The following is a 15,571-nucleotide window of genomic DNA, read 5'->3' as shown; positions in this document are numbered from 1 at the left end:
TTGTTAGAGGTAGCTAGGTCCCTCATGTTTTCCACTCACGTTCCTAAACATTTTTTGGGGGAGGCAGTACTTACAACCACGTATCTCATCAATAGAATGCCATCCAGAATTCTTAAATTTAAAACCCCTTGTCAATCCCTTCTCCAGATCTTTCCACATACAAAAATCATCTCTTCATTGGATCCAAAAATATTCGGGTGTTCAACATTTGTTCATATACATCAGCAACACCATAGCAAATTAGACCCTAAATCCATCAAATGTATCTTTGTAGGGTACTCTTCACACCAAAAGGGTATACAACTCTATGGATGTGACATTTTTTGAACATCAAGCTTACTACCACAAAACCGACATGCAAAGGGAGAACATGAGAGCATTTTAGTTTTGGGTGACACTTGATCTTGGGGACACCCTACCATTACCTCCTCCTACTTCTCAGCCAATTGTCAGTCAACAACCAGAGGTCATTAATCAAATTCCAATTCAAATTTCAATGCCTGAACAACCTGAACCTGAGAGTCATCCTCCTACTACCTCACCTCAAACTCCGGTCCATAATTACTCTAAATCACCACAAACTACAAATAATGAGTTTCGTATCTACATTAGGAGGAAAAGGCCTGAGAGAACAATAGAGCAGCCAACTCCTCTCACATATGACCAAGAATCTCAACCGAGTCCAAGTCCTACTCAAATTCACTCAAGTAAGGGAGCTACTGATCTTGGGAAGCCAATACCATTTGTAGATGATTCAAACATTCTGATTGCTTTGAGAAAAGGTGTTAGAACTTGCACAGACCATCCTATCTGCAGATTTATTTCATATGATGGATTGTCTCCCTCCTACCAAGATTTTGTTTCGGTTCTTGATAGTGTGCAGATTCCTAATTCTATTCAGGAGGCTCTCAAGAATCTAGAGTGGAGAAAGGCAATTAGCAAAGAAATCAGAGCTTTGGAGAAGAATGACACATGGGTAATCTCTGACCTTTCTCATGGAAAGAAACCAGTCAGGTGTAAGTGGATTTTTACCATTAAGCATAAGGCTGATGGAAGTATTGAGAGATTGAAAGCTTGCCTTGTTGCCAAAGGCTTTAACTTAGTCTTATGGAATAGACTATCAAGAAACATTTGCTCCAATGGCCAAACTCAACACTATTTGAGTTCTTTTTTCTCTTGCAACGAACCAAGATTGGCCATTACATCAACTGGATGTCAAAAATGTTTGTCTAAATGGTAACTTGGAGGAAGAAGTGTATATGGAGATACCACCTGGACTGGAAACTTCTTTCAACAACAACAAGGTGTGCAAGCTTAAGAAATCCCTTTATGGACTCAAACAATCACCTCGAGCATGGTTTGGCAGGTTTGCAAAGTCAGTTACAAAGCAAGGATATACTCAATGTCAAGCAGTTCATACACTATTCGTGAAGTTCTCTGCAAAAAAGAAAATAGTAGTCCTGACAGTGCATGTTGATGATATCATCTTAACAGGTGATTATGAAGAGGAACTATCGGGAATGAAGAAGCGCTTAGCCAAAGAATTTGAAATCAAAGACCTTGGCTATCTCAGATACTTTCTCAGTGCGGAGGTGGTAAGATCTAAGAAAGGCATATTTGTCTCACAACGTAAGTATGTTCTAGACTTACTAAACGAGACAAGTATGCTTAGATGTAAACCTACAGACACTCCAATGGACTCTGTGAAAAGAGAGAAAAGGGAGAATCCCTAATTCTTGTTATTGAAAAATTATGAATAATACACATTGGACTTGGGTATATATATATATACATGTTAGTGGGACCCACAATACAATAAGGAAAGAAAAGGAAAAGGAAAGTAAATAACTTAAATAACTGTACACTATCTAACACTTCCCCTCAAGCTGGAGCATATATGTTATATGCACCAAGATTGTTACAAATGTATTTAATTCTAGGATCTCTGAGAGATTTAATAAAAATATCTGCTAGTTGATCATTTGAATTGACAAAACTAGTCGCCACACATCCTGATGTGATCTTCTTTCTAATGAAGTGACAGTCAATTTCAATGTGTTTGGTCCTTTCATGGAAGACTGGATTGGATGCAATATGCAAAGCGGCTTGGTTGTCATAGATGAGCTTCATCTGTTCATCCTTTCCAAATCTCAACTCCCGAAAAAGATGTTTCAGCCATATGAGTTCACATGTTGCCAGAACCATAGCTCGATACTCGGCTTCAGCATTAGATCCAGTCACTACATCTTGTTTCTTACTCTTCTAGGATATTAGGTTACCTCCAATAAAAACACAATACCCGGAAGTGGAACGTCTATCTGTGGGTGAGCCAGCCCAATCTGCATCTGTGTAACTAACAACCTGGGTATGACCTCTGTTCTTGTACAACACACCTTGGCCTGGTGTGCTTTTGATATATCGAAGAATGCGGATTACAACATCCTAATGGCTATCACATGGTGACTGTAGGAATTGACTAACAACACTTACAGGAAAAGAAATGTCTGGACGAGTAATGGTGAGGTAGTTCAGTTTACTTACAAGTTGCCGATATCTCCCAGGATCTCCTAAAGGCTCCCCCTGTCCTGGTATAAGTTTGACATTTGGATCCATAGGAGTGTCTACCGGTTTACAGTCTAACATACCGGTTTCTCCCAAGATGTCTAAAGCATACTTCATTTGGGAAAGAACCACACCGGAACTGGATTGAGCTATCTCAATCCCTAAGAAATACTTGAGTTTCCCCAAGTCTTTAGTTTGAAAGTGGGTGAAAAGGTGTTGCTTTAGTTTCTGAATACCATTCTGATCACTGCTTGTAATGACGATGTTGTCCACATAAACTACCAGATAAATACACTGCCCCAAAGAGTTATGATGATAGAAAACGGAATGGTCTGCTGTACTGCGGAACATGCCAAACTCCTGAACAACAGAACTAAAACGGCTAAACCATGCTCGAGGAGATTGTTTCAAACCATATAGAGAACAATGTAACCTGCACACTAAACTAGACTCCCCCTGAGCAACAAAACCAGGTGGTTGCTCCATATAAACTTCCTCAGCAAGATCCCCATGAAGGAAAACATTTTTAATATCTAATTGATAAAGAGGCCAAGAACGCATAGCAGCCATGGAGAGCAATAGACGAACAAAAGCTATCTTGGCAACGGGAGAGAAAGTGTCACCATAATCAGAACCATAAACCTAAGTATAGCCTTTAGCAACTAAGCGGGCCTTAAGGCGATCAACTTGACCATCAGGGCCAACCTTAACTGTGTAGACCCAACGACAACCAACTGTAGATTTACCAGAGGGTAAAACAACAAGATCCTAAGTGCCATTGGAGTGTAAAGCAGCCATTTCATCTACCATTGCCTGTCGCCAGCCTGGATGGGAAAGAGCCTCAAGGGTGCTCTTGGGAAGAGAGACAGAAAATATAGCAAAAACAAATACAGAATAGGGTGAAGATAATCGATGGTAACTCAAAAAATTGTAAATGGGATGAGGATTACGAGTAGAGCAATTACCTTTCCGAAGAGCAATAGGTAAGTCAGCAGAAGGACGCAGAGTCGGGGCAGGAGAAGCCGAAGGGATAGGAAGTGAGTCAGCAGGGACCTCGGCCAAAGAATGAGGAACAACGACACGACGGCAATGATAAACCTGAAGTGGGCGAGAAGACACTGCATCAGGTGGGGAGAAAATGGGAAGGGGTAAGACTTCAAAAACAGGAAGAGACTCAAAGGTGGAGAAGAACGGTGAGTCCTCAAAGAAAGTGACATCAGCGAAGAAAAAGTAGCGATGAGTCTTAGAGGAATAACAACGATAACCTTTTTGAAGTCTAGAATATCCCAAGAAGATGCATTTTGTGGCTTTAGCAGAAAGTTTGTCCTGTCCAGGAGTGAAAATATGAACAAAGCAAGTACAACCAAAAACACGAGGAGGAAGGAAATAAAGTGGTTGGTCAGAGAAAAGAAGGGAACGAGGAATCTGATCATGTAATACAGATGAGGGCATACGATTAATCAAATAACATGTTGTAAGAACGACGTCCCCCCAAAAACGAAAAGGAACATTACTATGGAGAAGGAGAGTACGAGCTGTCTCAACAAGATGTCGATTCTTACGTTCAGCTACCCCATTTTGTTGAGGAGTATGAGCACAAGAAGACTGATGAATGATCCCATGTTGGGACATAAATGAAGTAAATGGTGTAGAAAAATATTCCTTGGCATTGTCACTGCGCAACACACGAATAGAAATATTGAACTAGGTTTGGACTTCAGCATAAAATTTCTGGAAAATAGAGAATAACTTAGCTCGATTTTTCATTAAAAATAACCAAGTATATCGAGAATAGTCATCAATGAAAGTGATAAAATATTGAAATCCTAAAGTAGACGCGGTCCGACAAGGACCCCAAACATCAGTGTGGACAAGTTCAAAAGGAGACATTGCTCGATTATTCAAACGCTTTGGGAACGAGACACGAGTATGTTTCCCAAGCTGACAGGACTCACACGCAAGCGATGACAAAGATGAAAAACGAAGGACCATTTTCTGGAACTTGGATAGACTAGGGTGGCCAAGGCGACTGTGGATGAGGAGGGGAGCATCAGTGGAAATGCAAACTGCAGGAGTTGAAGGCAAGGTGAGGTGATAGAGGCCTTGAGACTCACGTCCTATGCCAATTGTCTTCCCTGTACTCTGGTCCTGCAAGGTCACAAATTTATCAGAGAAAGTGATAGAACAGTTAAGAGTACCGAGTTATTTTGCTGATGGAAATAAGATTAAAAGGACAGAATAGAGAGGTAAGGAAGGGAGAGGATGAGCGAAACCAAAACCTTTAGCCATAGTTTGGGAACCATTAGCTAAAGTAACAATAGGTAAGGCAGAGACAGTAGTAATAGAAGAGAAAAGATCCTTATTACTAGATATGTGATCAGAAGCGCCAGAATCTAGAATCCAAGGTCCAAGAGAAGATGTGTGGGTAAGACAAACAGAAGCATTACCAGTCTAGCCAACAGAAGCAACAGAAGTTGACTTGGTGGCCTGATAACGGAGATAGTCATCATACTCACTGTTAGTGAGGGAAATACCCTGAGACGTGGAGGAATTGGGAGGCTGAGGTGACTGAGGATCAGATGACTGGGCCACGTGGGCAGTGCGGGGAGGCCGCCCATGTAACTGATAACACCGATCACGAGTGTGGCCAAGCTTATTGCAATAGGTGCAATGAGGACGTTGGCCTCTACCTCGGTTACCACTGCATCCTCCTCGAGAGTTAGTTTGAGAAACTAACACAGAAGAATCTGAAGTGTTATCAGATGGCAAAGTCTGAGTGGAGGAGATATGGAGAGGGCGAGCAAACACATCATCCAAGGATGGAAGGGAGGAACTGCCAAGAATCTGATCGCCGACGGTCTTGAGATCTGGACGGAGGCCAATAAGCGTAAGAACCATGAAGAACTTGTCAATCTATGTTCGTTGACCTCCAACATCAGTAGTAAGAGGCATCACGGTCAAGAATTCCTCCTTAAGAGAGGCAATCTGGCCAATATAAGTAGATAAATCCATGTCTTGTTATCTGATATTGACAATAGAAGAAGCCACCTTATAAAGACGTTGGATATCATTCATGTATAGCCCTTTCGCTTGATTCCAAAATTTAAAGCATGTTTTGTAGGCCCGAAGATGAAGCAGAATCTTAGGATCAACTGATTGCCATAACGCACTACATAACTATGCATCTATCTTCCTCCATTGTACTCTGTCAACCTCAGGGATATCTACCTCCTGCGTAACAAGGTGATCCTCATAACCTTGACCCATAAACCAAAGCTCCACAGAGGCAGACTAGGACAAATAATTTTCACTGCCAACCAATTTCTCCGAAGTAAACATAGGAGATCCAGATGTGATAGAGGAAAAAGTGGAACTTTTCGTAGCCATATCTACTTATTTGGAGAACGAAATATGTTTGGATCGAAGAGAGCCCTAATATGGCTTCAGATCGCGGCTGAAAGAAGAAAAACCGAGGATTCGCGGCAGTGAGAGACCAAATAGTAAAGAAAAATAAATGTGGCACTACTGGAAGGGTAGAAGAACACTTCCTAAGACACGTGCAGGGCTCGGGGTGGAGAGGAAGTCATCGGAGGTCGCCGGAAAGGCTGTTTAGAGGGTCAGCGGAGACAAAAAACCCTAAAAAATGCACTTTCAGGGTTCAGATGGCACAAGCACAGATGGAGGGTGGCTAGACGGCGTCAGGCGAGGCTAGAGGTGGAAGCACGTGGCCGAAAAGTGCTCCACGCGCCCTCACGCGTCGGCACATGAGGTTCAGGCCGCCGGAGAAGAAACACGCGTGGCCGGCGCATGGCTAAGAATCTCCCTCCGGTGCTTTGAGAAAACTTGAAGATCTCCTCCTTGCGCACCTGATGGTATGGTCGGTGTCGGAAAAGGACTTCGTCGGAAAAAGGTCGCCGGGAAAGTCGCCGACGGTGAGGGTTTTCTGATGGCGATACAGTTGATCGGAAAGCTTTAAGAGATGGAAAAGGTGACCGGAATGAAATACGATCAGTGAAATATTTCCCATAATGGATTCACGGATAAATCGGAAATAATTAGGGTCTTTTTTTTTCTCCCTAGGCTTTGATACCATATGAAAAGAGAGAAAAAGGAGAATCCCTAATTCTTGTTATTGAAAAAAAACTGTTAACTAATACACATTGGACTTGGGTATATATATACATGTTAGTGGGACCCACAATACAATAAGGAAAGAAAAGGAAAAGGAAAAGTAAATAACCTAAATAACTGTACACTATCTAACAATGCCCTTAAAAGATATGGAAACTAAAGTTTACAAGGTTAATAGCTGTAAAAGTCCTGCCAAAAATAGATTTTTATACCATATCCTACAATAAATGAATGAAAGAATAATAGACTTTAATCATTCATCCTAAAATTTCTATAGTAATGAGGCAAGTTGCTAGTATATTTCTCAGTGTATATATATATATTTTTTTAAAGTAAAATTTTATAATAAATGCCAAAAGAAAACTCTTTACTCCTTAAAGTACTACTCAAAATATCAATGAAATCTATAAAAGAAAATTCCCAATGGAATTATCTATGAGGTTTCAAGCAAAAAAAAAAAAAAAAAAACAAGTAATTATCTAAAAATGAGAAGTGAGATCAAGGAATCTTCTTAAATACAATTTCTAAAAATTGTCATATTATTATTAGATAAGTTCTAATTTTTTAATAAAATAATTTCTTTTTAAAAACGAAATTAGAAAAATTTTAAGAGAATGAAACAAGTACAAAAAAATGTAAATTCCTCTTTTAAGAGAATAGAACAAGTTTGAGCTACAATAAAAAAAAAAAAGAGACAGGTTGGGGGAGGGGGCAGGGGGCAGACAATAAATAGAACATGATGGATATAAAAAAGAATACTTGCAATAAATGTAATGTGGTGCATATAAAGTAATCTCTTGGGAAATTCACAAAATCTAGCATGGTCACTACAATAACAGTTACCTCGTCACACTGCATTGCAGTTGTAAGTCTATGTGCTATAAAGATTGAAGTTCGATTATTTGCTAATGTCTTCAGTGCATTTAATATCTCTGACTCTGTTGTGCTGTCTAGTGCACTCGTAGCTTCATCACAAAGTCTGAGGGGACAGATTGAGATTAGAATCATACACTGCTTGAGAGGAAAAGGAAAGAAAAAGAAGAAAAAAAAATGGTGATAGAACATCCTCCCCTTTCCACATAGTGGAACAGTAAATAAAGGTTTTACTAAAAATTGCTGTTTGACTATGTAACCCTCCTTCCTTTGGGCCAAGGACAGACTAAGAAATATAACTCTAAAACAGAACACAGTTATTTACACACTGGACTGAACTGAATTATCTGTAATTTGACCTCAGTTCAACCATGAATACAAATGACTGAATCATATAGATCGATTGCCAAAAGATATCCTAAGTCATTTTCTGTCATACAAGTTTCAAACTCTGCTCATTTTTCTTTTCTCAGTCAAGTTTAAAACCTCCAAAAAATTACTAATAGAATCACCACAGATGGATCCTTCAGATAGGAAAATACATACAACAAACCATCAGGTCTTGGCCCCAGTACATGGAAGACCCGTGGTCACCTTCAGGTTTACCTACAGGGGCCTTAATTTATTCCTGTAAGTACTTATTAATTTATCTGAGTGTATGTGTGCACTCTATGATAGGCAAACATGCACATATACAAGGATGTAAATGGAAGTCATAGAGATGTTGAAATGGGGTCCCCATTCAATTAATTAAAAAGAATGAAGAAGATGGATGCTTACAGAATGGCAGGTGCTTTCAAGAATGCACGAGCTAGCGCCACGCGCTGCTTCTCACCACCACTTAACTGCAAAGAAAATTCATCGAATTTAAAAATATAAGAAGAATATAAAGCAGTCTGGAAGAATAAACCCTTGGTCCTGAACAAGAGTAACTTGCTCAGAAAATTGCCAGCAACTTCATGAGATAATAATGAGGATTGTCCCTGTCAGAGGAAGATATGAAATTGACTCTGTTGGTTGTTATTGTTACTATTTTTATTTTTTTATGAGAAACAAAATATATCCATTTCATTGAATGATAATTAAAAATAAGGATGAGCATCCTTTGAAGACATACAGTTGCTGTCTTATCTATCTATCTATCGTCCAGGAACCCAGTTTTTCATCGAAAGTGTTTGTGGTTATAACTTATAAAGGATAAAAATAACTTGTGATTTTAGAGGTGGTAGTTCCATTCCCCCTAAGCCATATGAATAGCTCATGTATTCTTTAATTTTTTATATTGGTAAATTTATTGGTATTAGCACAAGTGTTTCTACTCCCTGAAGAGGCAGGCCATGTTTTTGAAACCAGATCCTCTTCTCACCTCTCCCCTCCCCCCCCCCCCCCCCAACTCCACCCAACAGAAGCACTCAGAACTGCAACGAAGTTGAAAAATACATGTGTCAGTCAGTAGCAGCAGGCCACTCACCTTGAGCCCCCGTTCTCCCACAACAGTTGAATATTTCTCAGGGAAATTCATGATAGTGTCATGAATTGCTGCACGTCGAGCAGCATCATACACCTGTGGAGCAATAATTTAAATATTCGTCTAATACGACAACCAAGCATGACATTGCATGATTTTCAGATAAAACACATTAGTAAAATTAACAGAGTTCGTTTCAAACCTCCTCGTTGGTTGCTGAAAGACGACCATACTGAATGTTGTGGAATATTGTATCATTGAAAAGTACCTGTCGACAAGCAGGAGTTGCTTTCCTTATGACTACAACAGCTTGCAAGGTACTACAAGGGCCTATTAATTACAGAATAGAGGGAAAATTAGAGAAACAGAAGTTTGTTGCTTTCATAAACTTACTGTATCCTGCGGCACAACACCAATAGATTTTCGAAGACTTTCAAGAGTAACCTTTCGAATATCTTCTCCATCTATACGTATCTGTCAAGAAGCAAACTGTTTGGATCCATAGGAAAAGCAAGTCCAAAGAATCTACTTTCAGCTTGGCAATAAAAGCATGAAGAGATTCTTCACCACAGTAAAAAAATTCCAGAAAATCAATTGGAAATTACCAATTCTAAAGCAAGACTGAAATATAAGCCAAAACACAGCCCTAAACACACTTTGTTCATAATAAAATTTCCATCTTATTAGCATGACAAATGTAAAACCAACAATTTGAATACTAAATGGCTGTAAAACTCAACACCCTGCAGATGTCATTACCAACATATTCAAGTCTCTCAGTAGATATGCTTCAATTCTCTTAATTAGTTATAAAGAACATTCAATCTCTGTTTACAGGACATTGTCAATGCTGCAAAATCATCAATTTGACCCAAAAGCTTGGGCTTTTAGCTCACAGTTATATTAAGCCAATTGAGCTAAAGTCCTAACACTTCTCATGGACAATCTTATTTAAGATTGCACATGAACTCAATATATGGGATAAAAAAATATTTGTGAGGTTCGAACTCATGGTCCCCCGTAAATCAAGCTTTTGATACCATGTTAAACCACCAATTTAACCCAAAGCTTGAACTATTAGGTAATAGACAAACATTGTACATTAAGCCAATCGGGATAGAGCCCTAACAAGTGTAATAGGAAAGGTCCCTAGGCTGCTAAGTGTGAGAGACTTGAGTTTCAAGAGTGGCCATTTTATGCAAAAATCCAGGGCTTACAACCATATCCAACTCACCCCTTCCCAGACCCTATGTTTTGCTGGATAATGGCCATTTCTTTAATTATCTGTTGTGTTTTCCCCTATTCATGTGGAAGGAGTGACCATATATTTAATGTCATCTTTCTATTTAGCCAATCAGAGTTCACAGGCTCACAAAGAAACCAGCACAAATATATCTAAGCAAACAAACCTAACTAGCAGAACATCAATAAAGAATGGACCAAAAAACTTGGTTGGCAAGATAATTACAGATGCTAATATATAGAGATAAAAATTGTACAATTGCATACAATGACATAGAAGAGAAGTATAGCTTCTTACAGTTCCACATTGAGCGTCAAAAAACCTGAAAAGCAATCTAAGAATGGTTGATTTGCCTGCACATGGACACCAATTTAAATACATTAATGCTGCTTCCAGGAAAGTAAAGAGTTAATAAGCATGCAAGAATATTATTTTAATCCAACACTCGATTGATTACATGAATGTGCATTGACAACAATTCATTGGTTGTCAATAATAATAATTGCAGTTTATGTTTCTCATGAAAACAATAATAATAATAATTGCAATACTTAAGAGGGTAAAATTAAACATCTCTTCGTCAAAGAGAACATGCACCCCAATTAGAGATCGGTAAAAACAGTTCCATTTACAACATGCATCTCTGCAGGTTGGGATCAAATGCTGAGATATGCAAGGAAAAAAAATTGCTATGCAAATTTAGATAGATAGATAGATAAAGAGAGGAATTCTGATGCATTTAGATCCATACCACTGCCACTGGTTCCAACAATAGCCACACTTTTTCCAGCTGGTACAACAAAAGATATTCCATCAAGAATTTTTCTCTCTGTCAGGTAGCTATAACAGTAAATCAAGAAAGTGAATCAGCAATTAATCAGGAACAGCCTTTAAAATAGTATGCTAACAATAACACAGTTACAACAATAAAAATGTACAAAACAGTGTCAATTACATTGACAGGGGGCAGGTCATATAAATCATAGATGTTCAGTAAAACCATCCTATGTTTAACTCTAGAAAGACTGACCAAGACAGATGCATAGTGAAAAAATGGAAATAACCACATATAACATCAGTGCATCCATTTGTTAGACAAATTCACACAACTCACACTCAAGCAAATTGGACAACTTTGGAGACAATCCTATGGAATGTAATTGCTCAAAAGAAGCATGACCCCAGTCTATAATGCCACTAGAGAGGAATTTTTTGTTTTCACCGATTGGTTGGGTTTGGTTTGTGGGAGGGGGTAGTTTTTTGTTTTCCCTTTACTTTTTTGGTGATTTTTGGCACATTTTATATACATTTTGTGTACTTTGGTACACCCCTTTTCAGCACTTCTCGATCCTATTTTAATTTACCTATCAAAAAAAATGCCACTAGAGAAAATTAACAAATGAAGAGAGAACAACAACATCTAACATCTTTCTACCATGAAATCGGAATATAGATTTATTGTCAAGATAATAAAGCTCATCTCACTCAAGTCCTCCACCACTGATCCTCTTTGTATAGAGATCCTAAAAAACACAATGAGAATGAAAAAAGATAGTAACACAATTAAATTGCTTAGTAACCTAATAAATAGATAATAAATTAATTGAAAATTTAGGTACATATAGAATATAATTAAGTTTAAAAGGAGACAAGGGAATTGGATAGACCACCCCTAGACCAAGAATGGAAGAAGAAGATTCATCAACGAGAAGAATTGGGGATGTATTAAAAAACTTAATTAAGTGAGAAAATTGGGAGAACTCTTCAGTCATATGACAAGAAGCTCCAAAATCTATAACCCAAGGGGAAGAAGACTTACTGAAAGTAAGAAGAGCATGGGTATTCGAACATGCTAAGGTAGCAATAGGAGCATTGATGTTGGATCACAAGGAAATCTATGAGAACTGTTGTGCCAATTTGTCATAATCATCTAAAGATTAGGTAATAGATTCCTTGCTATCGTATACATGCATGCTGAACAAGAATAGGAATATCAACTCCACCATTGAAAAAGGAGACAACCTAATTAGACCATGTAGAATAGCCAAACTTATCCCAACATTTATCAGAAGTATGATTACTCCTACCATAATGTGAACAATACATATCACTTCTACCTCTACCGTCACCTCCTCTTAAACCTTAGCTTAGGCCTCAAATAGGAGGACCACCTCTACCTTGTCCTATGGATGCTAGTGTGGAAGTATCCTTAATACCATTCCCAGATGAAAAGGATTGTAAATCAATGCATTGAAGATGAGCATAAACATTACTGAGAGATGGTAACTTCTCACTCGCAAGTATACCATGTTTGACCTTGACAAATTCTGAATCAAGGCTAGAAAGAAATTTAGAAACCTGGAGCTCTTTACTTTGCCTTCTTTAAATCTTAATATCAACATACAATGGTTGATATGCATTCAATTCCTCCCACATCCCATTGAGGGATGCATGGTGCTCACTCAAAGGTCTCCCATTCTGTTTTATCCCAAGAATATCTTCATACAGTTGATAGATTCTCTAAAAAAAAATTTCTTGAGAGTATGCCTCTCTAACTACATCCTATATTTGCTTTGCAATTCTTAAAAACATGAAATTAACACAAACATAGGGTTTCATCCTCTTCCACAACCACATTATTATCATAAAGTCATCTTATTGCCACTCATCATAACTTTTAGATCCTTGGGGAGGAAGATTTTCTTTGAGATGTTTTAGCTTTCCCTTTGCCTTAATATACGCTGTCACAGCTTCGCCCCATAGTAAATAATTAGGTTCTTGTGGCATACCAACTATCACTGGATTTGTGATCACAATTAGATGTCACACTTGTTAATTATTGAAGAGACAAAACATGAACTATTGTTTTAAAAAAAAATTGAAACAAAGAGATGTCGGGAGACCTTTAGCACTAACACATACTTGCATCACACAATACAACCAATACATAGGCACTAGTGTTGGAGATAACTATAGTATGGTATTGTAGTAGCAATGTTTTTTTTTTTTTTTTTGCAAGGGTTAGGGTTCTAAATCAAATGTGCCCTGATACCATGTTAAGTGAGAGAAAAAAAAATAGTGTTTTATTCACCAAAAAAAATATAAAGTATATATATACACTTTTACAAATAAATCAATAAACAAAAATAAATAAATAAATAAAACAAACTAAACTACCTCTAACCAAATAACTAACAATGGTTCTTTAACACATTTCAATTAATACAATAATATTATAGGGAGAGAAATATCAAATGAATATTCACTAAATACAACCACCATGAAATAACAATTTATTAAATAATAAAATAAATTTTAAAAAGAATTAATTATTACTCATATGCATAATGAACCCATATCCTAACAAATTAAACTTTTAGCCTCATATTAGTCAGATGGTCACACCGTTGCCCCTAGAAGGTCATTGCACTTATTCTCCAGGTTTTTTCTACACACACTCGCTTTGTGGTGAGTGATGGGACTAAAATTCGATTCTATGAAGATTCGTGGTGGATGAGGCCAACCTTTGCGTTCACAATTTCCTAAACCTTTCAAAATCACCACAACTAGAAACCTATCCATCTCAACTATCTTGGATAATGACACCACTTTGTCTTGGGATCTTTATTTTCATCAGAACCTAACTGATGTGAAAATTGAAAATCTTGGAATACTAATGACCTTACTCTCTCATGTACATTTGTCTCCTTTTGTTCCAAATGTGAAAGCTTAGGTACTTCTTCTTTTAGAGTATTTCAATAAAAAAAAATTTCTTCTCCTAACAATTTTCCAGATTCATTTCCTTTCCACCCAACAAATTTTTTGTGGAAATCAAGAGTCCCTTCTAAGGTTAGGGCCTTTGCTTGGTTAGTGGCACATACGAAGGTAAATACCAATTATATGCTACAACTGAGAAGGTCATCCAAAGCCCCTAGCCTTAATTGGTGCACCCCTTATAGAAGAAGTGAAGTGACGATTGATCATCTCTTTCTACATTGCCCAATTACATTAGAGTTATGGCACAGGATATTCCCACAGGCTAGGATGGTGTGGGTTCAGCTAGGTAGTATTCACGATATGATGGTTCTCTTTCAAGTGTTTGGGAACTGTACTAGAGGCAAAACTCTTCATAAGATTGTTTGTCTCACTTTGTTATGGATTGTGTGGAGAGAGAGGAATGCTAGGATTTTTTAGGATAATTGAAAGACGCCTACAATGATGTGGTACTTGCTTCATTTCCATGTTTCTTTTCGATCATACTGTACTGATGTTTTTAAATTGTTATCTTTGAATGTAATTTAGTTTAATTGGCTTTCAGTATGTACACCTTAGGGGTAGGTCTACTTGGTGAGGCCCCTAATTGAGTTTCAGGAGTTGTTATACTTGTATAGGTTTTTTTGGTTCCTTTTGTATAGTCCTCCCTATATAGCAGAGGTTTCTTTGGGTCTTTTGATCAAGTTTGTATTTCATGGGGAGGATTTCTCTTTCTTCTCATGTTTTTATTCACTTTATTTAATATATCTTTTGTTTTTTATCAAAAAAAAAACCTTAAAACTTCCAGGAAAATTGGTAGCTTCATATGGTATCCTACTATTTATTTAAGTCTCAAGTTTGAGTCCTTCCTACTATTTATTTAGTAACCCATAACTATTGATTTGTCTCTTCATATGCGGGTATGGGGCCACATGTTAGGTAAGGTGTGAGCTTGGAATACATTTGGATCCAAAATAGCATAAGCTTTTAAGGAAGTTGGTAACTTAACAATAATAAAAGAATTGATCATTCATATTCAGGATAAAGATCTTTAACATAAATTGTTCAAATATTTTCATCATTAATATGTGGTTGTTATGGTTCAAACCTTTCAATTACTTGAGCATGTCTACTATTATTATGTGCTTGCAAGAGTTAGAACCCATATTTTAATTCATTTAAGCTAATTTGTTACTATTAACCTTTTTCTAATGGTAACCAAGATAAAATGCATTAATAGAGATACTAACATAAGAGAGCATAACCCAGATACACAATAGGTATACAATTTGCACCAAGGCCAAAAGGAAACAAAGCCAAATAAACTAATTGTGGCTTACCCCACTCTACCCTAAACAATGAAAATTCTAACAATGCCTTCAACTTATATATTTGTGTTCTTTTCATTTTCTATGTTGACTTCTTTTACGGGCTATTAATAGGAAAATTTTCCCTTGTTTTGCTTAAAAGGATAGCTCATCCCTTTTTCACCTACTAGTTTTTTTCTTTTTTTTCTTTTTTTTTAATAAGCAAGCACAATT

General features: G+C 37.5%; 1 protein-coding gene across 3 annotated transcripts in view; it reads right to left on the bottom strand.

Moving 5' to 3' along the window:
• The window catches only part of LOC117916571 (ABC transporter B family member 25, mitochondrial), a 68,187-nt gene that overhangs the window by 9,677 nt on the left and 42,939 nt on the right, over positions 1-15,571 (bottom strand). For 2 of the 3 annotated variants that reach the window (XM_034832668.1, XM_034832669.1), the window contains exons 13-19: positions 11,029-11,117; positions 10,575-10,630; positions 9,428-9,508; positions 9,237-9,302; positions 9,038-9,130; positions 8,347-8,411; positions 7,537-7,672 (exon numbers count right to left, since the gene is read on the bottom strand). In XM_034832668.1, the coding sequence (XP_034688559.1) occupies positions 7,537-7,672; positions 8,347-8,411; positions 9,038-9,130; positions 9,237-9,302; positions 9,428-9,508; positions 10,575-10,630; positions 11,029-11,117 (586 nt within the window). The remainder of the gene's footprint in view (positions 1-7,536; positions 7,673-8,346; positions 8,412-9,037; positions 9,131-9,236; positions 9,303-9,427; positions 9,509-10,574; positions 10,631-11,028; positions 11,118-15,571) is intronic. The other variant, XM_034832670.1, reaches the window with a different exon arrangement.

Source organism: Vitis riparia, chromosome 6, assembly GCF_004353265.1.
Source record: "Vitis riparia cultivar Riparia Gloire de Montpellier isolate 1030 chromosome 6, EGFV_Vit.rip_1.0, whole genome shotgun sequence".
NCBI lineage: Eukaryota > Viridiplantae > Streptophyta > Magnoliopsida > Vitales > Vitaceae > Vitis > Vitis riparia.
This window is presented reverse-complemented; position numbering and strand designations above follow the sequence as displayed.